This window comes from Perognathus longimembris, chromosome 17 (assembly GCF_023159225.1).
Source record: "Perognathus longimembris pacificus isolate PPM17 chromosome 17, ASM2315922v1, whole genome shotgun sequence".
In the NCBI taxonomy this organism is placed as follows: Eukaryota; Metazoa; Chordata; class Mammalia; order Rodentia; family Heteromyidae; genus Perognathus; species Perognathus longimembris.
In genome coordinates this window covers 47,375,255-47,399,891 of record NC_063177.1, presented here as the reverse complement: position 1 = coordinate 47,399,891, position 24,637 = coordinate 47,375,255, and the positions used below count along the sequence as shown (strand labels likewise).

At 46.7% G+C, this 24,637-nt stretch overlaps 1 protein-coding gene across 2 annotated transcripts; it reads left to right on the top strand.

Moving 5' to 3' along the window:
- Positions 1 to 7,705: 7,705 nt before the first annotated feature.
- Slc16a6 (solute carrier family 16 member 6) lies at positions 7,706 to 23,780 on the top strand. Of its 2 annotated transcripts, XM_048367136.1 has the most exons (7): positions 8,023 to 8,386; positions 8,744 to 8,747; positions 12,842 to 13,080; positions 14,294 to 14,437; positions 16,853 to 16,981; positions 19,413 to 20,225; positions 21,683 to 23,780. In XM_048367136.1, the coding sequence occupies exons 1-7, from the start codon at positions 8,251 to 8,253 to the stop codon at positions 21,931 to 21,933; spliced, it is 1,716 nt and encodes a 571-aa protein (XP_048223093.1). In that variant the 5' UTR covers positions 8,023 to 8,250; the 3' UTR covers positions 21,934 to 23,780. The 2 variants fall into 2 exon arrangements, with proteins under 2 accessions (XP_048223092.1, XP_048223093.1); XM_048367135.1 differs by lacking the exons at positions 8,023 to 8,386; positions 8,744 to 8,747 and adding an exon at positions 7,706 to 7,932.
- The last annotated feature ends 857 nt before the right edge of the window (positions 23,781 to 24,637 follow it).

Here is a 24,637-nt window from a genome sequence, read left to right as displayed (position 1 = left end):
CTGTGTCCTCTTGGGTAAACCTGAGCTAGATCCTTCCGCTGGGCAGACTCTAGAGATGTCTGGCATTGTGGCTGTAAGCTGCCTTCCAGCAAATCTGGTTTTGAGGTCGAGCTGAAAAGTAGATAGAGGAGGAATCTTCCTTTTGCTGATGCTAATTGAAAGGAGGAGTCTGGTATTGGTGGTTCAGGTCTATAATCCCAGCTACTCAGGAGGCTGACATCTGAGGATGGAGGTACAAAGCCGTCCAAGCAGAAAAGTCCATGAGACTCTTACCCCCAATTAACTACCCCCAAACCGGAAGTGGAGCTGTGGTTCAAAGTGGTAAAACATTAGCCCTGAGTGAAAGAGCTCAGGGACAGTACCCAGGCCCTGAGTTCAAGCCCCATGACAAAAAGAAACAAAAAGAGGCGGGAGGGAGGGAGGAAGATCATATTTCAACATCAGAAACATCCAAAAGTATGGCTGGTCCTGGACACAGGCCAGAGATTCAAGTAAAACATAGAATCCCTGCATGCACACTCCAAAAGTGAGTAACTCCTCAAAGGGTATTCAATCAATATTTGCGGAATGAGTGTATTTAATGAACAAAAGGAAATCCAGCCTGCCCAGGCCCCACTCTGAAAACCACTTTCATCCCCTATTTCCTTAACTAACCTCAGATGACTTTTCTAGTTGGTCATCCTTGGGAGGCTCACTTGTAATTCTCACCTGTATTTGAAGGAGGTCGCTAAGTGGCAGTGCACTACCCTAACATGTCTGAGGCCCTGGGTTCAATCTGCAGCACTCACCACAAAAACAGGAACAAAAACAAAATAAACCCATCTGATTCCATGGCTGGTGCCTGTAATCCTAGCTGCTCAGGAGGTGGAGATCAGGGAGATCATGGTTCAAAGGTCCCGCCTGAGCCAAAAAAAAAAAAAAAAAGGTCCTAAGACTCCATCTTTATGAAGGGCTGGAAGCAGTGTCAAGGATCTACCATTCCAAGGATGTGGGGAAGCACAAATAGGAGGAACACAGTCCAGGATATAAAGTAAGAAAGAGGCTATCTCAAAAAGAACAAACACACACAAAAAAGTGGGGGGTCCTCAGTGGAGCGGCTCAAGTGGAGTGCTTTGCCTTGCAAGCTCAAGGCACAGAATACAAACCCCAGGGCCACCAAAAACAAAAACAAACGCTCCTCCTCTTGTTGCAAGGTAATAGTCACACATAGATCCTTTCCATAGGAAGCACTGTGAAGGAAAGCTCTGTATCCTCCCGGGTGTGGTTTTGTGGCCTGGAAGATGGCGGCACTCATCACGAGACTGCAGATGAATGAACAGCTGGGGCATGGGAGGGAAAGACAGAGGTTCTCTGTGCATCCCTGCTAAGCTCTCCTAAGGAGACTAAAGTCTCCACTGGCCACAGCAGGGCAGGGTCCTACCAGGCTTCCTGTCCATCACACAGTTCCACGGCACCTGTCCTATATCAGTTCCAGCAGCTAGAAATGCATGAACGCACAGGTGCCAATGGGTTAAAATGAAGATCTGCCTTGCAGGGAACCATGCAGAGACCAGAGACCTCATGTGTTGCTAGGACAAGGCACAGGAAGGAGGAAGAAGGGTAGGGATTTTGTTCCTTAGGCCTTTGGGAACATGGGTGACAGCAACAATTATCTAAAGAAAGCTTGATTCCACCAAGGCAGAAATCAATGGCTGGTACCTTGCACTTTCCCATATTCTATGTCCCACATCCTAGACTAGACACAAAGTCTAATACAGCATGGATTTATTCCCAAATGCAATGAGATTAACCTTGTTTCTTGTTCTAAGGATCTCTCTCTCTCTCTCTCTCTCTCTCTCTCTCTGCCAGTCCTGGGGCTTGGACTCCGGGCCTGAGCACTGTCTCTGGCTTCTTTTTGCTCAAGGCTAGCACTCTACCACTTGAGCCACAGCACCACTTCTGGCCGTTTTCTATATATGTGGTGCTGAGAAATGGAACCCAGGGCTTCATGTATATGAGGTGAGCACTTTACCACTAGGCCATATCCCCAGCCCCTTCTCTCTCTCTTTATAAACTCTGAGAGTATCACACTCCAAGAGCACTAAGCTGGGAAGACTTAAGTCCAAAAGAAGAAACTCAAGGTTGAAAGCCAATCACTCCAAGCCAGGTGCCCCTGGCTCATACTGGTAACCCTGGCTACTCAGGATGTAGAGATCTGAGGATTGTGGTTTGAAGACAGACCAGGCAAGAAGTCGGTGACACTCTTATCCCCAATTAGTCACAGAAAAAGCCCAAAGTAGAGCTGTGGCTCCAGCGGCAGAAAGCTAGTCTAGAGCAAAGGGCGCTCAGGGACCCTGCCTAGGACAGGCAAAAACAAAACAAGAAAACAAGTCACTCCAGAGTTAATGGTCACACCCAGGACCAAGTCCTGGACACAGCTCTGAATGATAGGGGGTGTGATCGAATGCACATTACAGTCCTCATGGCTGTGGGTAACCTTATTGTCCCCCAATACAAGATACGCTCATCCCCCTCCTATCTTCCTCTCTTGCTGGGCTGTGCATCCTCCCTTGGCTCACAGCCCTTTTGTGGGGCCTTTCAATGTCCTCCTCTCCTGCTCTGGACTCCACCAACCTCTGTTCTCAATTCTCTAGGAGACAAAGGTCAAAGGTCAAGTCACTTGTCCTAAGAGCCAAGAGCAAAATGGGAGGTCCCTTACACAAGTCCATTCAGTGAACTTGGCAACCCAGCAGCTGCTAATTCTTCTTCTTCTTCTTCTTCTTCTTCTTCTTCTTCTTCTTCTTCTTCTTCTTCTTCTTCTTCTTCTTCTTCTTTTTCATCATCATCATCATTATCTTCATCATCACTAGTGAGAGCCCCCCTGCCTGTCTTTGTGGTTCCCCAAGGTACAGGACTTCTCCCCAGATTAAAGGGAAGGGAAGGAGAGTTACAGATGTCAAGCTAAACACAATCCATCTACTCAGATCTCCAAGGGGGCACAGTTTGACATTCATGGTCATCTAAACAAGCAGATATCAAACATTTATTTATTTACTTATGTTTTTTTTGTTTTGTTTTTGCCAGTCCTAGGGCTTGAACTTGGGGCCTAGGCGCTGTCCTTGAGCTTCTTTTGCTCAAGGCTAGCACTCTACCACTTGAGCCACAGCGCCACGTCTGGCTTTTTCTCTGTATGTGTTACTGAGGAATTGAACCCAGGGCTTCATGCATGCTAGGCAAGCACTCTACCAACTAAGCCACCTTCCTAGTCCAATTATGAACATTTTAAAATAAAAGAATTATCCTCAATGGAATTCAGTCCAATCATTCAGAATGCAAGCCCTGAAGGGAGAAAGGGACAGAGAGGAAAAGGTGATTGGTTGAGGGGATTTCCCCCTCACACATCCCCCTTCCTCTGTGTAGGCCCTAAAGACCCAGAAGCCACAGAAGCAGCCTTGAGGGACACGCCCCCCCCCCCCCCCCCCCCCCACTCCAGCTTCGCACCACAAGCCTTTCAATGTACTTACCAAGTTGAAGTTCTCACAGACTGGGAAATACAGGGAGCTGATTTGCAAGCCTGGGTCATATCTGCCTAGCAACCCAACCCAAAGACTTGGGGGACTGGAAGTGTGGACAGAGAACTGGCAGGCCAACTCTGCACAAAGGAATCTGTTCTCATGCAAATGATCCTAAGTGAAAGGGCTTGAAAAGGGTAGTCTGGGCAGGGTGAGGAGCTGGCTTTTCCTCCAGCAGATGTGGAGGTTGCTTTGCAGGGCAGCTCAGCCTCGCTCCTTGAGAAGGAAGGACCAAGGGTTCTACCTGTCTCCAGGGCTCCCAAAAACCCACAGAGGGGACCAGCAGGAGAGCTGAAGCCTTAGTTTCATTTCCTGACTTTCCCGGTCCTAGATGCCAGTCTCTAAAGGTTCTTTTGTTCTTATTTAGAACTAAACAGAGTTAGTTTTGTTGGGGGGAGGTGGTGATTAGCATGGTAATGCAATACATTTCCTGAAGAAATGAAAAACAAAAAAAGCAGGTTTTCATACTTGGCCTAGAAGGATGGAGGGAAGGCAAGGCCCTCCTAACTGGGCTATCAAGGGTAATCTCCAACCACCTCTCCATTATCTAAATGCACGAGGCCAAAGTCAACTTTGGAGAAGAGTTAGGATTCTACAAATACAGTGTGGCACACTGGGCCATCTAGTACTCTGGGCCTCAATCCCTAAACTGAGGAAAACTATTTGCAAGAAGCCTGCTGATGGAATTAAAAATCAGACCAAACATAAAACATAAAAAGATAATTATAATTAATACCAAAAGCAAGAGTAACAATACTAACAGTTGGATTTCACTTGGTCAAGATATTTACATGGGAATTCCCTCGCCTCCCCCTCCCGCCCCGCTTCATTGAACCCTTGTCTCAATATCCAGATGCAGAAGTGCCAAGATTTCAGGCGAATTGTTTGGAGCCACCCCTGTTAAATGATGGATTACACCCCTAAATTCCTCAACAAGACAATCCAGCATCCACGGCAACATACTAAATGTACATGAACAGCTAGGCAAGCGTGAGGCACCTGGACATCCAAACTGGCAATGCTTAGGAACCTGGACACCCAAACTGGCAATGCTTAGGAACCTGGACATCCAAACTGGCAATGCTTAGGCTGGATGATGGCTTGAACCCGGAAGTTACAGACTAGCATGAGCAGTGGGACATGGTGATATCTAACAGTAATCTCAGCACAAGAGAGGCTGAAGCAGGAGGGCTATGAGTCGGACGGCTGGCCTGGGCTATCTAAACAACCAAATCCAGCAGAGGCAGCAAGACACGGGAGCACATGCTTGTAATCCCCTCACCTGAGAGGGCCAAGGCAGGAGGATTATGAGACCAAGGACAGCTTGGGCTACACAGATGAGACCCTATCTCAAAACAAACAAGCACTAGCATTGGTAAGAGAGAGACTCATTAAAAAATTAATTAAAAAAATTTCCCTTATTGATTGCTAGAAGGGACTAACCTAGTGTAGTAAGACACTAAACTAGGTACTAATACTAATGGGGAAGACCATAACTCTACAAGATTATGTCTATAGGCTCTCCAACATTAACACGGTTTATGGTTTACTGATCAAAATCTACCTCTAAAACCATCATAAGTAGATTCCTTTTTAAAAAAAAAAACATTTACTTTGTTATCTTAAAGGTGATGTAAAGAGGGATTGCAGGCTGGGAATAAGGCCTAGTGGTAGAGTGTTTGCCTAGCATGCATGAAGCCCTGGGTTCGATTCCTCAGCACCACATACACAGAAAAAGCAACAAGTGGCACTGAGGCTCAAGTGGCAGAGTGCTAGCCTTGAGAAAAAAGAAGCCAGGGACAGTGCCCAGGCCCTGCAGTCAAGCCCCAGGACTGGCAAAAAACAAACAAAAGGAATTGCAATTTCTCCAGTCAGGTAATGATTACATTTCCCTTTGTACACTGTCTTCTGTTGCCTCATTCTCTCCCAGTCCCTTCCCGGTCTCCAGTTCTATAGTTCACTTTCTCCGTGTCTAGTAAGCTCCATGGCTGCACTTTTTCACCCTTTTCCCCTTGAGTTCTGTACCCTCCTCCCCCCTCTTGAAGATATACAATGAATACACCATACATAAAGAAAAACAGGTAGAGTCTTCAAAGAAAAACTCATCCAGCTGGGTGCTGGTGGTTCAGGCCTGTAATCCTAGCTACTCAGGAAGCTGAGATCTGAGGATGAAGGTTCAAAGCCAGCCAAAGCAGAAAAGTCCCCATTGAGACTTATCTTTGATTAAACACTGGTCAAGTGGTGGGGCAATTGCCTAGAGCACAAAGAGGTTCAGGGACCCCACCCAGGCCCCGAGTTCAAGCCCCACAACCGACAAAAAAAGAAAAACTCATAAATGACTTCTCATAGGATATGTATTAGATTAGCCTTGACAAATCCCAAATAATAAATAACACTAAGGGCCAGGGAAGCACCGTTGGCCAGCCCCTGAGCCGCGTCACACTTCGGAGGAACCAAACCCTGTATCACATCCATTTCACCGAGTTGGAACTGAGCTGTCCAGCTATGGCATCCTACAAGCTTGCAGGGCTGTTGGGCAGTAGGACAGTACTAGCAGCCACCGGGGTGCTTTGCCCCCAACGGCGTTGATCTCCACTAACCCCCCACCACAGGTTCCCAGCAAAGGATGGCGTCGAACCGAGGAGGCACGGAGCCTGTGCTCGTGAAACCAATCCACAAGCAAGGAAAGATTTTTTTTAATTGAATTTCCGATCGCAGGCTCCTCCCAGTGGCGACCCTGGGTGCACACTCCCAAACTTAGGTTCCCCGGAGTTTCTACGCACGATACTCGGTGCGACCCTAAGTGAGGGAACCAAAGTCCGCAGAGAAAGGGGGAAAAATAAAGGCCTGGAGCTCGGGAACTGTTTCCCAATTTACCCCGCAGGTACGAAGAGGGAGATCCCGAAGCTGAGTTTGCGCCCCCCCCCCCCCTTCTCCTCCAGCTCTGAAATGTGCCAGATCCTCCGACAGACGCGTGGTTCCCCAAGAGAAACTCCTCTAACTGGGGCTTTCCGGGCATCACACAGCTCAGTTCCCAGCACCTAGGGCCGGGGACTTCGGAACGAGGGGCGCCCTATCCCCACCCCCCACCCCCGCCCCAGACCTCCCGATCCCCTACAGGGCGCTCCGGGCGGGGGCGGGGGGGGGGGGAAGGCAGCCGTGCACCTGTGCGGGCGCCGCCTCCGCGGGCTGAGCGCGCGCCCCGGGCCGGGGATGCTGACTCAGCCCGGCTGCGGGCATCCCATCCGCACCGCACGGATACTGGGGCGCTGCAGCACAGCAAAGGCGGGGGTGGTGGGGGAGCAAAGCACCCGAAGAGGCCCGGCCGCAGGCTCCCCACTGCGGCACTTTCCCCAACACCACTCCCCCCCCCTCCTCTCCCCGGAAGGGGAACTGCAGGGGTGCCCGAGTTGACGAAATCGGGGCATGTGGGGCGCTGAAGGAGGAACTCGGGCGCCGCGGCGCGCGCTGCTCACACCCAAACTGGAAAGAACCTGTTCTGTCCGGGGCGCGCGCGTTCCCAACTCCCGAGCCAGAGCCCCCAAATCTTCAGGGCGCGGGCAGGACCCGGGGGTGGGGGGGCGCCACGGAGGGTTGGGGGTTGGGTGAGGTGGCTGCAAAAAAGGAAAGCAGCGGGGGGGGGGGGGCTGCGCACGCCCGCACGCCGGGAGCACTCGGAGAGGGGGTGCCGGCGGCACCTCAGCACTCCGGCGCTCCCACTTGCACCGAAGCAAAGTGCCGGGGTCTGCTCGCCGCCAGGCGCGCCCGGACGCGCCCGAGTTGCGGGGGGGGGGACGGGGGACGGGAATGAGGGCATCGCGCCAAGGACCCCAAGGGTGACGGCGAGGGCAGCCGGTTCCGGATCGTAACGCAGTTACCTTCCGTGACCCCCCAAGCCCGGGCAGCGGGCGGGCGGGCGGGGCGCGCGCCCTGCGCGGTCCCGATCCACGTGGGCCGGCGCGCGCGCGCGCTAGGCCGTCCCCCTCCTCGGAGGCGCCGGCGCTCGCAGCACATGGTCGGCGGCAGCGCGCCCCCGAGGCCGGCGGAGACCGGCTGCAGCCGGTATAGGATAAGAGATAGGCAGCGCGACGCGGGGCCCGGGGCGCGGGCGGCCGCACGCAAGGCCCTGGGCGCGGGCGATCGGGGCGGGGGGCGGGGGAGGGAGGGTGTGGCCCTTGGTGTCCGGGGCGCGGGACTGGGGGGGGGGGGCCTGGCGAGTACCGGGCTTACCGGCCGGAGCCAACTAGTTATAGACTCGGGCCCCGCGCACGAGAGGGTTAAGTCTTTTTCTCATGTTACCGAGCGGCTTATAAGGAGGGGGAGGCCAAGCCTCCGCCTTATTGAGAGCCTTTGGGGGTTTATTCTCTGCCCTTCTAACTTGGTGAGTTGGTTTTCATATTTTACACGTTTAAAAGTTTGATTGAGGGGTGTGGGTTTTTTTTAATAATATATATATGTGTGTGTGTGTGTGTGTGTGTGTTGGGGCCTTTTTGGGGCGGGGAGGCAGAGGAAGCCACTTCACAGTTTCTCATTCTGGAGAGCTTATTCCGAAGCTATTCCCCCGGTGACACTTGGCCGAGCCCGGGGCGACCGGGAGGACGCGCTCTGCTCTGCGGCGGTGTGGGCCGGGGAGAGTTGGAACCCTAACCTGGTACAGTTGGGGTCCGGGAAATAACCGAAACCCCGATCTGGCCCTCGGATGGCCCTCCTCCTCGTCCCGGGTGAGGAGCCCCAAGGCTATGGGGAGACTCGAAATCGGGGTACTCAGCCCCTCTTTGGATTTTTTTTTTTTTTTTGCATGAAGTTCCCCGCGCGTCACCAGAGCGAAATGTCAGGTTCCTTCCTTGCCCAGGCTCGCGCGCGCGCGCGCGCGGCCACCACTGAGACACATGGAAGGAAAGCGGGGTTCTGTCTCCATCCCCTCCATGCCTCCCCCTCGGGGTGGCCCGACGACGCCCCTACCCCTCCCCGGGAAGGCAACAGTTCCCGGCCGATCGTGAGTCCTTCCAACCTTGGCCAACCCCACTGTCAGCGGCCGACCGCGGGTCCCGCGCAACTTCCCAGGTGCTCCGGGCTGCGAAACCCTGGGAAGCGCCCGGTGCTGCTGACCGCGCGGCAGGCAGGGAGAGGTTTGGCCCAAGGAAATGGTTTTATTTCCTCCTGGGTTCTTTTCATACCTTCCGCCCCAGCAGACAGGTGAGGAGAGTTTTGCTAAGTGGCATGTAAAAAAAAAAAAAAGTCACCAAAACACGGGGGCGTCAGGCTTAGAGAAAAAAAAAATTGCTGCAAATGAAGAACAGCAATGAAAACTTGTCAACCTGGAAGCCAGGTTCTGTTTGCAGAGATGCTTCCCTCTGCCAGCTCTTCTCTGAAAGGGGAGTTTTTTTTGTTTTGTTGTGTTGTGTTGTGTTTTTTTTTTTTTACCGTGGTGTTCTGGAGACGTTTCTGTGATCTTAACCGCTTTTGTAAAATCATGATAAGTAAGGTGTCTGGTTGAAGAAGAAGAAAAAGAGCCAAATCCTAAATCTCTTGTGATCCTTCTCTCTGGGTCTCATGTACCACTGTGTGGTATTTGGGGGGGAAGGGGGGGACCCAGCCGCACCAGAGGTCGATGACAACAATAGAAACACCTCTTTTGATTAAGATAAGGGGCATCTGTCCAAGATAGAAACTGAGGGTACGTAACTAAAACAGTGCAACCAAGTGGAAAAAGTCCTGTCTTAATGAGTACCACGAATCCTGAGTTTTTCCTCCTGTGGTTTCCAAAAGCAGGACTTCTCAGTGGAACTCCTGAGGAGGACACTTAAATTAGGGGCTTGGGTTTCAACGTCATGTTCTTGCAGAAATGGCGAGTGAGTTGGTGGTAGACAATGACTCCATGCTGTCTCAGCAGCGTCCAGGTTAGATCTGGAATTTTTTTTTCCCCTAAAGAATTCAAATGAACTTTACCCACCTACTGACTGGTTTGGACAACTGGAGCCAGAGACAACGTGTCTAAAGCTGTTGTGCCCAGGCGCTATAGCCTGTTCTGAACTTTGCTCCGAGCTGACTGACTCTGGACTGACCTGAGATGGGGTATAATCGATATTCTTATGCCCACAGGGCAATTTGCTTCTCACCAAGTTAAATCACAGGGGAAAATCTACGTAATGCAGATCTCCAAGTCCTGGCAAACTACCCACTTATTCAAAGGAACACTTTGTGTTGTTTTCTTGTTTGTTTCCTTTGAGACAGGGTCTCCTAGTAGCCCAGGTTATGCTGAAATTCACTGTCCTGCTTCCTCCCTTCTCTTCCTCTCCTCCCCCAATGCTGGGATCACAGGTGTGCACCTCCCTACATTTCTCTTTGTCTTTCTTGCTATTGTTATTTGGGGTTCACTTTTGTTTTCTTTCCTCCCCTCTCATTTTTTAAATCTAAAACCAAGCTTACCGAAGAGAGAAATTCAACACAGGCTACTACTACAGAATAACTGATTCCTTTCCCCATATTATGATGATGTACACAGAGGGCCTAAAAATCAAAGCTATACAAGTGATAACTAGGTAGATTTGTGGGATGCTATTTCACTTACCACCATGACAACCCACCAGTACCCTTCCCCAGGGATAACATTACTGCTAGGTCACCAACACTGAGAGGGACTTTGTTTTCCGCCTGCTACAGTCCTAATCCTGATGCATATTCTCTCTCTCGCTCTCTCTCCACACACACACACACACACACACACACACACACACACACACACACCCTCATCTTGAGTGACTTTGGAAGGCTGGTGGAAAAGGGCTGTTTTGAAGACCTGTTACCTAGAGCGCTCCTGGTCCCTGTCTCGATTGCTTTCTGTGTGGGGGGACATGAATGACCGACCGTCCTGGGCTTCTCAGCCTCCAGCCTGAGCTATTTCCCTTTCCCACCTCTCCATTTGCTCTCAGCCATGGTGCCTGACATTACCATACCAAGCATAGGCTTCTGAAAGCATCTTAGGCTCTCTTCCACTCAGCCAAATATTTAACCAGAGTCTAAAATGGGTATTGCCCTTCCCAAGTACTGGGTTACTGTGGGAATGGGGTTATCAAGAGGATCAGTGATACTGGGTTGATTCATTGCTGTTCTAGATTTGTAAAGTGAATCCAGGAGATGAAATCTTAGCCATCAGCAGTCACACCTATGGATGAACTGACATCCTGTGATATTTTCTCTTGTTCTCCCTTAGTAATAAAACCTTGCCTTGCAAGGTATTGCATTTGGGAGGTTGAGACAGTAGGATCAAGCATTCAAGGCCAAGGGCTGGGAATGTGGCTTAGTGGTAGAGTGCTTGCCTAGCATGCATGAAGTCCTGGGTTCGATTTCTCAGTACCACATACACAGAAAAGGCCCGAAGTAGTACTGTGGCTCCAGTGGTAGAGTGCTAGCCTTGAGCAAAGAAGCTCAGGGACAGTGCCCAGGCCTGAGTTCAAGCTCCAGGACTGGCAAAAAAAAAAAGTCCAAGGCCAAGTCAGGTGCCAGTGGCTCACACCAGTAACCCTAGCTACTCAGAAGGCTGAGATCTGAGGATCATGGTTCAAAGCCAGCCTGGGCAAAAAAAAAATATGTGAGATTCTTCCTTTGTTTTGTTTTTGCTGGTCCTGCTTGAACTCAGGGCCTAGGCTCTGTCTCTGAGCCTCTGTGCTTAAGCCCTCTACCACTTGAGCCATTGTGCCACTTCAGGTTTTTTTGTTTATGTGGTACTGAAGAATCGAACCCCTGCTGGGTTTCATGCATGCTAAGCAAGCACTCTACCATTAAGCCATGTTCCTAGCCTCCATGAGACTTTTACCTCCATTAAACTCCAAAAAAAAAAAAAAAATCAGAAGTGGAGCTGTAGCTCAAGTGGTAAAGTGCCTAGTCTTGAGTATAGAAGCTCTAGGACAGTGCCCAGGCCTAGGGTTCAAGGCCAGCTTGGGCTACATGTAGTGAAACCCTCTCAAAAAAACAAACAATCCCTTTGCCTTAACAACTTAAACCAGACAGCTTAGGGCCAGAATGATACACATGCATTCTGAAAATTAACCTGCATAAAACAATGCAATCCAGAAACTTGAGAAGGGTTACCATTAACAGCTCTTAAGACTTCCAGGCACCAGTGAATCACGCCTGTAATTATGGATACTTTGGAGGCTGAGATCTGAGGATCTGGGTTTGAAGGCAGTTAAGTCCATAAGACTCATAATCTCCAGTGAACCACCAAAATGCCAGAAGTACAGCTGTAGTTCAAGTGGTAGAGCACTAGCCTTGAGCAAAAAAACTCAGGGACAGTACCCAGGCCCTGAGTTCAAGACCTAAGACCAGCACGCACGCACATCAAGAAAAACTGTTAAGACCATGGGTTTCTTATGTGGATTATTATTATTTCCCAGTATTATTATACATATCATTAAATATTAGTTGGGCTAAACATATATAAACATCTATAAATATGCTTGAAAGGATATGCCACCGCACAAAATTTGCTGTATTCATGTAATCCAGCCCAATCAAGAAGACCTCACTAATGCCAGCTTCCCTCTGGGATTCAATAGACTTAGTCATGTCATGGCTCATTCTGATGTTCCTTATTTGAATGGGATGGCATAGGGAGGCTAGAGGTACCAGGGCCTAGATAGGGCCTCGCAGGTTTGAAGTGCCTTATCACTGTGTTCTAGATTGTCATAGGTTTAGAAACCCAAGGCACCTTGTGGCAGTCACCTTTGAGGAAGTAATGCTCAGCAAACAACAGAAGTCTTGCGTTGTGACTTATAGTTACCTTCCGCACTAAAATCAAAACCGGAATGTTGCTTTACCAACTGGAAAATGGAAACAGGAAGGGTTGGATGGATTGTCTCAATGGCCAGTCACCCCGGCACCTGTCCCATAGAAGGTGTGAGACCCGTCAGTGCTAATCCCCCAGCTTCCCTAAAGGCTTTTCTGATTAACATTCCATCTAGTTTCTCTTCATCTAAGGAAGTTTGCCTTCTTCAACATCAGTATGAATACTGAGTTTTAGTAGCTCTTGTGAGTCCGGAATTCTGCTCTGACTCCTTGTGTTGCTCACTGGTTTATCCCATTCATCCATCACAGGGAAGTCTTACTTCTGGGTTCTTTGTGGCTTCCATGTATAATTCCAAGTTATCCATATGCTATATATGATTTAAATATCTAGCAACCTAAGAAATATAAGTAACTCTGCTGTATGTTTGTTGAATCTTCCATTCTCATGCGATTAGCTCTTCTGAAATCTTCCTTTTTTTTCTTTCAAATCTTTTTTATTTCAGATTAAGAATGACCCAAAAGAAATCAAAGCTTTGTTCCACCGTCAACGTGTACTCTCAAGTGCCTGATGGAGGATGGGGCTGGGTAGTAGCTGTTTCTTTTTTCTTCATTGAAGTCTTCACCTATGGCATCATCAAGTCATTTGGTGTCTTTTTTACTGACTTAATGGAAGTTTTTCATGAATCCAACAGCAGGATCTCGTGGATCATATCAATATGCGTGTTTGTCTTAACATTTACAGGTTAGTACACCTTCCAGCCCAACCATCATAGGGATGCCTGGCCCTTTCCATGAGCAGTTAGTGTGTTGGTGATACCTTCTCTTATATGCCCTATTGGAGCACGCCAGCTTCCATTAAGGAACATAATGTTCAGAGGACTGGGTGTGACAGGCATTGAGGCACTGATGAAAGAGCCATGTGGAGCCAGGCATGGTTGGTACATGCCTGCAAGGCCAGTACTTGAAAGAAAGACTAAGGCAGGAAGATTGTGAGTTAGGGGGCAGGCTTCAAATCATGATCCTCCAGGTCTCAGCCTCTTAGTCCATAGCTAGGATCAATAGGCCTGAGCCACCAGTGCCCAGCTCCAAATAAAGTTCTTTTAAGAAAGAATCTAGGGGCCGGGAATGTGGCTTAGCCGTAGAATGCTGGCCTAGCATGCATGACGCTCTGGGTTCGATTCCTCAGCACCACATACACAGAAAAAGCCAGAAGTAGCACTGTGGCTCAAGTGGAGCACTAGATTTGAGCAAAAGAAGCTCAGGGACAGTGCTCAGACAAAGAAGGAAGGCAGGAAGGAAGGAAGGAAGGCAGGATGGAAGGAAGGAAGGATCCAAAATGGAGTGCCTCACCCATGAATATAATCCTAGCTACTCAAGAGGCTGAAGTCTGAGAATCACAGTCTGGAGCCAGCCCAGGCAGACAAATCTAAGAGACTTAATCTCTTCAGTAACCAGCAAAAAAGCCTGAAGTGGAGGGGTAGCTCAAGTGATAACGTGCCAGCCTTGGGCAAGAGTATGAGGCTCTGAGTTCAAGCCCCAGTACCTGTGTGCATACAGGAAAAAACTCAATCAATCGTAGGAAAATAGGTAACAAAGTTTTGACTACAGAATACCAAGCATATATCTGATTTTGTAAATACTCATGGAGAGCCAAGATCTTTCACCAAAAAACAGACAGAAGTTTCATACTCTACCCCTATCATGCCCCTCAATCACCACCACCACCACCATCCCCATCTCTCGCTGGAATCAACCCAAGGTCTTGTGTATGCAACGGCCCTGAGTCACCACTGACCTACACCCCTAGCCCCTTGTCTCATTAAACAGTGCCAAGAATTCCATCCCATTTGAACCCATTTAGTAGCCACTGCATGTAGTGTGTGACAGATCTAGCACGGCCCCTCGGGGTCAAGACTGATTCAGGAAGGCCTGATTCTGTGTTCCTTTTCCTGCAGCGCCCCTGTCCACCGTCCTGAGCAATCGCTTCGGACACCGGTTGGTGGTGATGGTGGGAGGGCTGCTGGTCAGCACCGGGATGGTAGCGGCCTCCTTCGCACACAAGGTTTACCATATGTACATCTGCATTGGGATCGTCTCGGGTGAGTGTCTGCTTGGATCGGAGCTCTCTTCAGGGAAGGGGAGGGGAGAAGGAGGGTAGAAAATTAAGCTTAGAGAGTAGTTTAAAATAAATAATGCGTGCAGTCAGTGGCTTTAAACTAGGCAATGTGGACTAGTTTAATTGTAATGCCTAAGTGTATTCTCAAATGCCCGCGTGTTTTTCTGTGTGTGTGTGTGTGTGTGTGTGTGTGTGTGTGTGTGTGTGTGTGTGTGTTGGAAAAAATCTTTGCAGCTTGAACTCTGAGCCTCAAGCGGGCACTGTACCACATGAGTTATACCTCAAAGCTGTTTTTGTGGTGATTATTTTCTAGATCACGTCCTGCAAATGTTTCTGCTCAGACTAGCCTCTAACCACAATTCTTCCTCTTTCAGCTTCCCAAGTAGCTAGGATTACAAGTGTGAGCCACCATCGTTCAGTTTGATTTGTTTTTAAATACATTTGTCAGTGATGAGGATAACTTCCCTTTTATTCTAGTTTGCAACCAGAAAGCATCATTTTTCACTAAGACTTTAGTTTCTTTGCCTGTATTTTGCAAATCAAGAGTCTGAGGCTCTAGGTCTGTCAGGAAGATAAAGTATACTGAGCTTATTCTTAAAGAGTCTAAGAAAGCATGTTTTCCTTTGAAAGGAGTTTTTACAGGTATGCCTGTAATCCCAGCACTCAGGGAGCTGAGGTCAGTCTGGGATATAAAACAATAAAAAATGGAAGGAGAGGCTAGGAATATGACGTAGTGGTAGAGTGCTTGCCTCATACACATGAAGCCCTGGGTTCAATTCCTCAGTACATATATAGAAAAAGCCAGAAGTAGAGCTGTGACTCCAGTGGTAGAGTGCTAGCCTTGAGCAAAAAGAAGCCAGGGACAGAGCTCAGGCCCTACGTTCAAGCCCCAGGACTGGGGGAAAAAAAATAGGAGTCTACACCTTGCTTCTGGGTGATATTTACATGTGTGTATACATATACACATATATATACATATACATACACATACATATACATATACATGCACATATACATATGGACATATATATATATGTACACACATACACATGTGTACATACACACATTAAATTTTAATACTTTTAAATTAAATTTTCATACTTTTTTTTCTGTCCATGGCTTGAACTCAGAGTCTGAGCTCTGTCCCTGAGCTTCTTTTGCTCAAGGCTAGAGCTCTGACACTTGAACCACAGTGCCACTTATGGCTTTTTCTGTTTGTGTGGTACTAAGGAATCGAACCCAGGGCTTCATGCATGCTAGGCAAGCACTCTACCACTAAGCCACATCCCTAACCCAAATTTTTATACTTTGTAATTTTCATAAAAGTTTGGTACATATCATGAGACTTATTTCTACATGCAAGTCTTATATAAAAACTGTAGGTAGGGCTGGGGATATGGCCTAGTGGCAAGAGAGCTTGCCTCATATACATGAGGCCCTGGGTTCGATTCTCCAGCACCACATATACAGAAAACGGCCAGAAGTGGCGCTGTGGCTCAAGTGGCAGAGTGCTAGCCTTGAGCAAAAGGAAGCCAGGGACAGTGCTTAGGCCCTGAGTCCAAGGCCCAGGACTGGCCAAAAAAAAAAAAAAACAAAAAAAAACTGTAGGTAATAATATTATTGTTCAATTCTTACTTTTTTAAGTTTTTATACTTCTAGCAACCCAAAACAGAGTGCTTACAGGCTATCCCAGTGCTTAGTGAAACATTTTCTTGGCTGTATCATGTTTCTCCAGAATTAATTGCTTGACCTCCAGAATTTAGGAGTCATGATACACACTGAAAAGAATCCCTGATCTTGACCATTCTCACCCTACAGACGTAGAAAAAGTACAAGCTAGTTGAACACCAGTGACTCACACCTGCAATTGTAGCTACTTTGGAGACTGAAGAACAGGAGGATTGAGGTTCAAGGCTGGCTAGTGCAGAAAAGTTTAAGGCCCCATCTCAGCCCATAGCTGGGTGCAGTGACGTGTACCTGTCCTAAGCCACTTAGGAGGCTGAGATTGGGAGGATTGAGTTTCCAGGCCATTCCAGGAAGAAAAACCTGAAAGACTCTTTCCTCCTCAGAGGGAAGCTGGACATAGTTTCTTGTACCTGTCATTCCAGCTATGATAAGAAGCCTAAAAGAGGTAGATCACAGTCCAGGCACAAACCTAGATAAGAAACAAGACACCATCTCAAAAATTAGCCCATTAAATAAAAAAACAAGCAGGATTGGAGGTGTGGCTTCATACCCACCTATCAAGTCCAAGGCCCCAAGTATGAGTCCCCGTAACTGGCCCTCCACACACACACACACACACACACACACACACACACACACACACACCATCTATAGGTGTATCCTTCCAGGATGAGTGCGAATGTGTTCTCACTGTTTTCGCTTGTGCACACAGGTTTCGGATACTGCTTCAGTTTTCTCCCAACCGTCACGATTCTGTCGCAGTACTTTGACAAGAGACGCTCGGTAGTCACTGCCGTTGCTTCTACAGGAGAATGCTTCGCTGTATTTGCGTTTGCACCAGGTCAGTGGGCAATGATGGTCTTCACAGAGTCACTGGAACAGGCGAGCCAGACTGGGGTCCTGCTACATTAACCTTGGCTAGCAGCATGCATGCTTTTTACCATCTCCCTGTTAGTCATGGGGCTTGAACTCAGGGCCTGGGCACTGCCCCTGAGCCTCTTTGTGCTCAAGGTTAGCACTCTACTACTGTGAGCCACAGCTCCACTTCCAGTTTTCTGGTGGTTAATTGGAAATAAGAGTCTCACGGGCTTTCTTGCTGGGACTAGCATCCCCCCCAAAATATCAAAAAGCCAATAGTATAGTTTAAGTGGTACAGAGTACCTAGCAAACACAAACTCTGTCCCATCAAAAGTTAACAAAAGGCCTGGTGCTGGTGGCTCATGCCTATAATCCTAGCTACCCAGGAGGCTGAGATCTGAGGATTATAGTTAGAAGGCAGCAGGCAGGAAAGTCCATGAGACTCTGATCTCCAGTTAACCACCAGAAAACCTGAAGTGGAGCTGTGGCTCAAAGTGGTAAAGTGCTAGCCTTGAGCAAAATAGCTCAAGGACAGCACCCAGGCCCCATGTTCAAGCCCCATGACCACCACCACCAACAACAACAACAAGTCAGCAAAAATCAGCCCTGGGTCTGTGGTTCAAGTGATAAGTACTAGCCTAGCAAGTGGCAAGGCCCTGAGTTCAAACTCTTGATACTGCCAATAAATAAGTGAATAATAAAAAGCGAGAAATGTTACATGGGTTATGCAGAGAAAGACAGAGTCAGCCTATTATTGCTAGATGAATCCAAAGCACTTGTAATTACCCACACCTAAACCGGGTAGCAAGTCTAAGTTTTCCATATTAATGGGGGAATAAGGGGTCAGGATAAAACATGCTCCAGGGATACGGGAAGCCTCTCAAGACACTTGGGGGTCTCTTGCTAAGCCCATATTGATTTGCCTTGACTGTCAGCTCTAGAAATCTCAGTGAACATCACCTCCCCTTTCTGAGATGACTATAGACAGTCTTTAAGAGCAGGGCAGGCCTGCCTTATCGCTGTAGTGATGGAGCTATTGGCTCTCTGAGCATATCCTGTATCTAGCCTGGCCCTCCAACCTCAGGTCTGGCTTAATGGCAAGAGGGCTAAGAACTCAGGTACTTACAGACACACCTCAGGGAGCACCTGGAGAACTGTGGCATTTAATTCTAGGATCATCATGGGAGCTTTTAGAGTCTCCAGTTTATCTTTATTTACTTTACTTCTCTCAAGGATTGAATGAGTGAGTGCATTATGACACAGCTCAGAGGTTGGTAAATGTCTTTTGTAAAAAGTCAGATAGTAGCCGGGCACTGGTAGCTCATGCCTGAAATCCTAGTTACTCGGGAGGCTGAGATCTGAGGATCAAGGCTTAAAGCCAGCCTGGGTAAGAAAGTCTGTGAGTCTCAGCTCCAAATAACCACCAGAAAACCAGAAGTGGACTCAAAGTAGCAGAGTGCTAGACTTGAGCAAAAGAGCTTAGGGACAGTGCTCAGGCCCTGAGTTCAAGGCCCATGACTGACCAAAAAAAAAAAGTGAGATAGTAATTTTTTTTTCTTTGTATGGTGCTAGAGATCAAACCCAGGGCCTCTGCACGCCCGGCAAGTACTCGACACTGAGGTACACCCCCTCGCCCCAGAGAGTAAATATTTTAGACTTTGTGGACTATATGATCCCTGTCACATGGCTCAGATTTGCTGTCACAGAAGCATCCCCGGGCTCTGTGAATGACTGCTGAGTTCTAGCACAGGTTTATGCATCAATTTGACCAGACATTTGATTGGATTTGACCTGTGGGCCACTATTTGCTGAACCTTAGTCAAAGTCACAAAGCTCATTCTCACCTTCTGTCTCAGCCTGGAAAAGTGCACCCTTCAAAGTTATTTTGTTTTGTTTTGGGTTTTTTTTTTTGTCAGTTGTGGAGCTTGAACTCAGGGCCTGAGCACTGTCCCTGGCTTCTTTTTGCTCAAGGCTAGCACTGTACCACTTGAGTCACAGCACCACTTCCGGCTTTTTCTATATGTGTGGTGCTGAGGAATCCAACCCAGGGCTTCCTGTATACGAGGCGAGCACTTTACCACTAGGCCATATTCCCAGCCCCTTCAAAGTTGTTTTGGATGTCTGGGCAACCTTCACTGTATATCTAATCATTACTGCTCTCTATATAATAATTGCTATGTACCTGTAGTCCTTATTGATTCATCAAATGCACCAAAACCAAGAGTCAAGGATAGTCTAGAGTGGCTACCTCTGCATTGCTCAGTAAAGTTTTACACACATACACACACACACACACACACACACACACACACACTATTGGTAAATCTTCATTCGTACTTTTTTTCTGAGATTGTCTCCAGGGTCTGGACTCCGTTATTGATCTTAGATTTTTGTTTTCCTCTTGCCTTGTCTAGCCATCACGCTCCTGAAGGAGCACATTGGCTGGAGGCACAGCCTCCTCTTCGTGGGGCTGCTACAGTTGAACATCATGGTGTGTGGGGCCCTGCTCAGACCCGTTATCATCAGAGCACCAGGGTCTCCCAAAACCACCTCTCACGAACACCGCAAAGAAGTGCAATATATGCTTGAAAACGAGAAAACAAGAACCTCAATCGACTCCATTGACTCAGGAGTGGAACTAACTACCTCACCAAAAAACGTGCCTAGCCACCCTAACTCAGAGCCGGAGCCCAGGGGGGACCAGCAGCAGACCCTAATGTCTGGCTGCAAGCACAAGGAGAAGAAAGCACCGTTGTTGGACTTCTCCATCTTGAAAGAGAAGAGTTTCATCTGTTACGCATTATTCGGTCTCTTTGCCACACTGGGCTTCTTTGCACCTTCTCTGTACATCATCCCACTGGGTATCAGTTTAGGTATCGAGCGGGATCGTGCTGCATTTTTATTGTCAACAATGGCAATTGCCGAAGTGTTTGGCAGAATCGGAGCTGGTGTGGTACTCAATCGAGAGCCGATCCGCAAGATCTACATCGAGCTCATCTGCGTCATCTTACTGACTGTGTCTCTGTTCGCCTTTCCTTTTGCCACAGAATTCTGGGGTCTCACGTCATGTAGTGTGTTTTTTGGGCTTATGGTTGGGACGATAGGAGGGACTCACATCCCGCTGCTGGCTGAAGACGATGTGGTGGGGATCGAGAAGATGGCTTCAGCAGCGGGGGTCTACGTGTTCATTCAGAGCATCGCAGGGCTAGCAGGGCCCCCCCTGGCAGGTAATTCAAGTGTATACAGAGTTGATTTCTTAAGAGTTGGTAGGAACAGAGCCAACGCTCTTGACGTAAATATGAAGAAACCAGAGTTGAAGGCAATGTTCAGACAGTAAATGAATGACCAGGTCAGGATTAGAACCTGTGTCTGGCAGACCAAGTTGCATCTGTCATCTTGCCTTACCTAATTCTACACAGAAACCCGTGAATGTATGACCATTATAAATCACTGTATGCCTTTCTTGCCAGGAGAGCTAAGGGAATTCTGTAAGTCATTTTTGCGTTGTGTGTGTGTGTATGTGCGTGTGTACGCGTGCGTGTGTGCTGGTACTGGGACTTGAACTCAGGATCTAGGCATTGTCCCTGAGATGTTTTGCTCAAGGCTAGTGCTCTACCACAGCTCTACTTCCAGCTTGTTTTGTTGGTTTTTTTTTTTTTTTTTTGGTGATTAATTGGAGATTAGAGTCTCACAAACCTTCCTCCTTGGGCTAGCTTTAACATCACCCTCAGATCTCAGCCCTCAGATACCCAGCTTTTTTTTTTTTGAGACAAGATTTCACTTTGTTGCCTAGACTATCTTAGAACTCACTATTGAGTTCTGGCTGGTTTTAGCTTCTGGATCCTTCTGTCTCAGCCTCACCAGGGTTGGGATTGGAAGTGTACATTACCATGCCCAGCTTATTTTCCTTTCTTAGAACCGCTATCTGGAAGTTGAGCACCTAATAGCACTCTGCAAATGCTCCCTCAAATATTTGATTAATGCAGAATCTTTCCTTATTGGAGCGATAAATGTTTTGGAGTTTAGATCAGATATGTTCTTAATAATTATTGGGATAAGAAACCTTACCTCTCTGTTAAAAGATACCTGAAAAACATGCTATGAAAATAATACATCTCTTTCCTTACATAAAAACAGTATTTAAAAAAAATATACACCTAGTTGGCCCTAGTTTTATTTTATTTATGTGCCAGTACCCAGGACTTGAGCTCAGGGCCTCACATTTTCGCTTGGTTTTCTCACTCTACCGTGTGAGCCATGCCTCCAGCCCAGCTTTTTTCTGGCTAACTAGAGGTAGAGTCTCATAGCATTTTCTGGCCAGTCTGGCTTTGACCCTCTACCCTCCAGGTCTCAGCCTCCTGAGTCGCTAGGATTATAGGTGTGAGCCCCTGCTGCCCAGGTTTCTCCCATATATTCTCTGCCAGGACAGACTTAACCAATGTAGAATTAAGTTGGCAATTTAGGTTTGTTTGTTTGTTTTCAGGTACCATGGATACTGTGTTTTGTCTGATATATTCTCTCCGGCGTAGCAGAGATTTTTGCCTTTGACACTGTTTGCTTTAGAAAAAAAACAACAAAATATACAAGAAGGAAGGCGAAGAAACTAGGACATTTCTGAATGGGGTGAGAGAGTCCATGACAGTAAGAACGATGTTAACAAAGCCTCTACTTTTTCTCCCTCCAGGTCTGCTGGTGGACCAAAGTAAGATATACAGCAGGGCCTTCTACTCCTGCTCGGCTGGCATGGCCCTGGCTGCCCTCTGCCTCGCCCTGGTGAGACCATGCAAAACGGGACTGTGCCAGCCCCGTCGCTCAGGTGAAACAAAGACAGAGAACCAGCGTGGGAAGACGCTACAGGACATACCCGAGGACTTCCTGGAAATGGATCTGGGGAAAAACGAGCACAGAGTTCAGGCGAAAATGGACCTAGTATGACACATTCTCGGGTAACAATGGCTGGGAAGCAGGGGAGCCCAGGAGAGATGGGGAAGTTCTAGAGAAGGCACTAACCACTGGATGCCACTCTCAAGGGAAATGGATATGCCAATAGCACTACCAACACCTTTCTTTTCCCTAAGTTTTCCTTTTTGGTTGTTGCGTTTTGTTTTTTTTTTTAATATCAAACCAAACAAATAAAAACACTCAAACATGTTTCCCCTTAGAATCTAGCTCTATTTTGTAGCAATACCAAGATCTATCTTTTGTTTACAATGTTAATACAGTGATATGAATTGGCCAAATGGTCACTTGTAAGAGCACTCGTGAAAACTATCCTCTGAAAGAAAATTGGCTATTCCAAATTCAAACCCAGGGAGGTGTTACAAAATTTCCTTATTTTTAGAAATATGAGTTGTTTTTATAAACAATTTGAGAAAAAGGCCGAGGCTTCTGTCAATAAATCATGGCCTTTGAATTTTTGAAGTACTACCTAGAAATGCAGCACTGTTTAAACCCCAACGTTTGATTAACATGCAAAAAGTAAAACCACATAACAACATATATAACTTGAACTTCATAAATGTGAAGATTCCTTTATGGCCAGTCAGAACTAGATGTATTTTCATACAGAAGAGACTAAATTGCATTTTTTAAAAAAGTGTTTCCTGTTGCTTTTAATTTTTCAGAAATATGTGATTGTAGTGTCTTTAATTTAAACCACTATTTATTTTTTAAGTTATTCTAGGATGATTCAAGGTAATCAAAAGAAAGAAGAGGTAATCTGCAGAATGTTTTCTTTTTTTACCTCCTTTCCACAATCCTTTAAATGTCTAGAAGAATTCTTCTTGTCTTATAAAGTTATCAAAGACCAATTTATTCTTCAGTAGCTAAAGGCAATGTGTGCTATTTTAAAGGGGGAGAAAATAATAGATGGCTAGTAGCCTTAGTTTTTAAGTGATCATTTGTTTTTATCACCTTAATACTTGAGGATCTTCTTTGATCAGAATCACATTTTACTGAATTGTTGAAGCATTTCTGACCCCCCCTCCCTTTTTTTTGTTTTTTTTTTTTTTTTGTAACTGTTAAAGTATTTCACTTAGGAGCAGCAGAGACTGATGTTACCATCACAGGTTATGAGTTTTGTCATTAACTTGACTTGGGTGACAGTACGTACATAGTAATTCTCATTCTCACAGTTTTGCTCGTGTGAGGATGATTCTTCTGCATCTCACCCTGCAGATGATGGTCAATGCTTGCCACTCCATCTAGACTTGTCTTTACTATTCATTTATGACAACTCAGGGGGAAAAGACAACAAGCCTAGTTTGGTTACAGGTACACACAAGCTTGAATATTTCTCTGCACTGAAATGAAAGTGACATATAGTTCATTACCACCGGCTACATTTTTTTTTTTTGTATAGCATTCTATCAGCCATAGAAATAGGACAATCTTTAAAAACTTTGGGGAGGTGACAAAGGAAATGACAAGTGTCAAAAACAAGACACACCTAAAACAAGGTGCATGTAGCAAATCTCTGTCACTGCTTACATAAAAGCTCTGAGCTGGTGGCAGTTTTGCAAACTTAACCTGACTTCAGCACTTTACAACCTATTTTGTACTATGAATGTTCAATACAATTTAATATTTATAACTCATGTCCAAGGGATCTGCTCTGTGTCCACTATGTTAACTGCATGAGAAAACAAAATGTATGCCAATTCCAGTATGCCAACAAACAAGGGTTTAAATGTTTAGAAGAAAATGAAAACCAGATGATTGACTTATTCTGTATTAGCGACATTCTGGTACTTCTAGATTTGCAATAAATTTATGGCTTCTTATTTAAAGAGTCGGATTTTCTTCTTTTTTAAAAAAATCGATTTAGGTCATTCAGTGATTCAATTAAAGTTAGACTCAAGGAGATTCCCTTAGAAATGATTTTTTAGCTTTTTTATAAAATAGTTTAGCTTTACAAATTAGACATGTAAAGCATCTTAAGGATTACCTATGGAACTTTTTTCCTGTCAGTTGCCAGGCACTGGTGACTTAATGCCTGAAATCCTAGCTCCTCAGGAGGCTGAGATCTGAGGATCAAGGTTTGAAGCCAGTCCGGGCAGGAAAGTCCATGACGTTCTTATCTCCAATTAACCACCAGAAAACTGGAAGTGGCACTGTGGCTCAAAGTGGTAGAGTGCTAGCCTTGAGTGAAAAAGTTCAGGGACAGCACCCAGGCCCTGAGTTCAAGCCCCATGACCAACCCCAAAAAAGTTTTAAAAATTCATTTGGTTGTTTGTATATTTATCTGTGAGATAACAATCTTCCTATGTTACCCAGGCTGGTCTCAACCTCATGATCCTCCTGCCTTAGTGTCCCAGCTTATAGGTGTGAGCTACTACACCCAGCTGACAACTTTATTCTACATTGAATCTTTCCTATAGAATATCTAAGTCATCTGAGAAAAATTACAGTATTCATTTGGTTATGGTTTAGCTTTTTGTGTTGTTCTTGGTTGTCGGGCTTGAACGCTGGGCCCTGTCCTTGAGCTTTTCAGCTCAAGGCTAGCACTCTACCACTTGAGCCACAGTGCTACTTCCAGATCTTTTTGGTGTTTTTTGTTAAGAACCTTGTGCTTACTCTGTTGGTACTCTACCATACTTCAAACCTGCTTTTGTTGAAGTATAGAGATGGAGTCTCACTG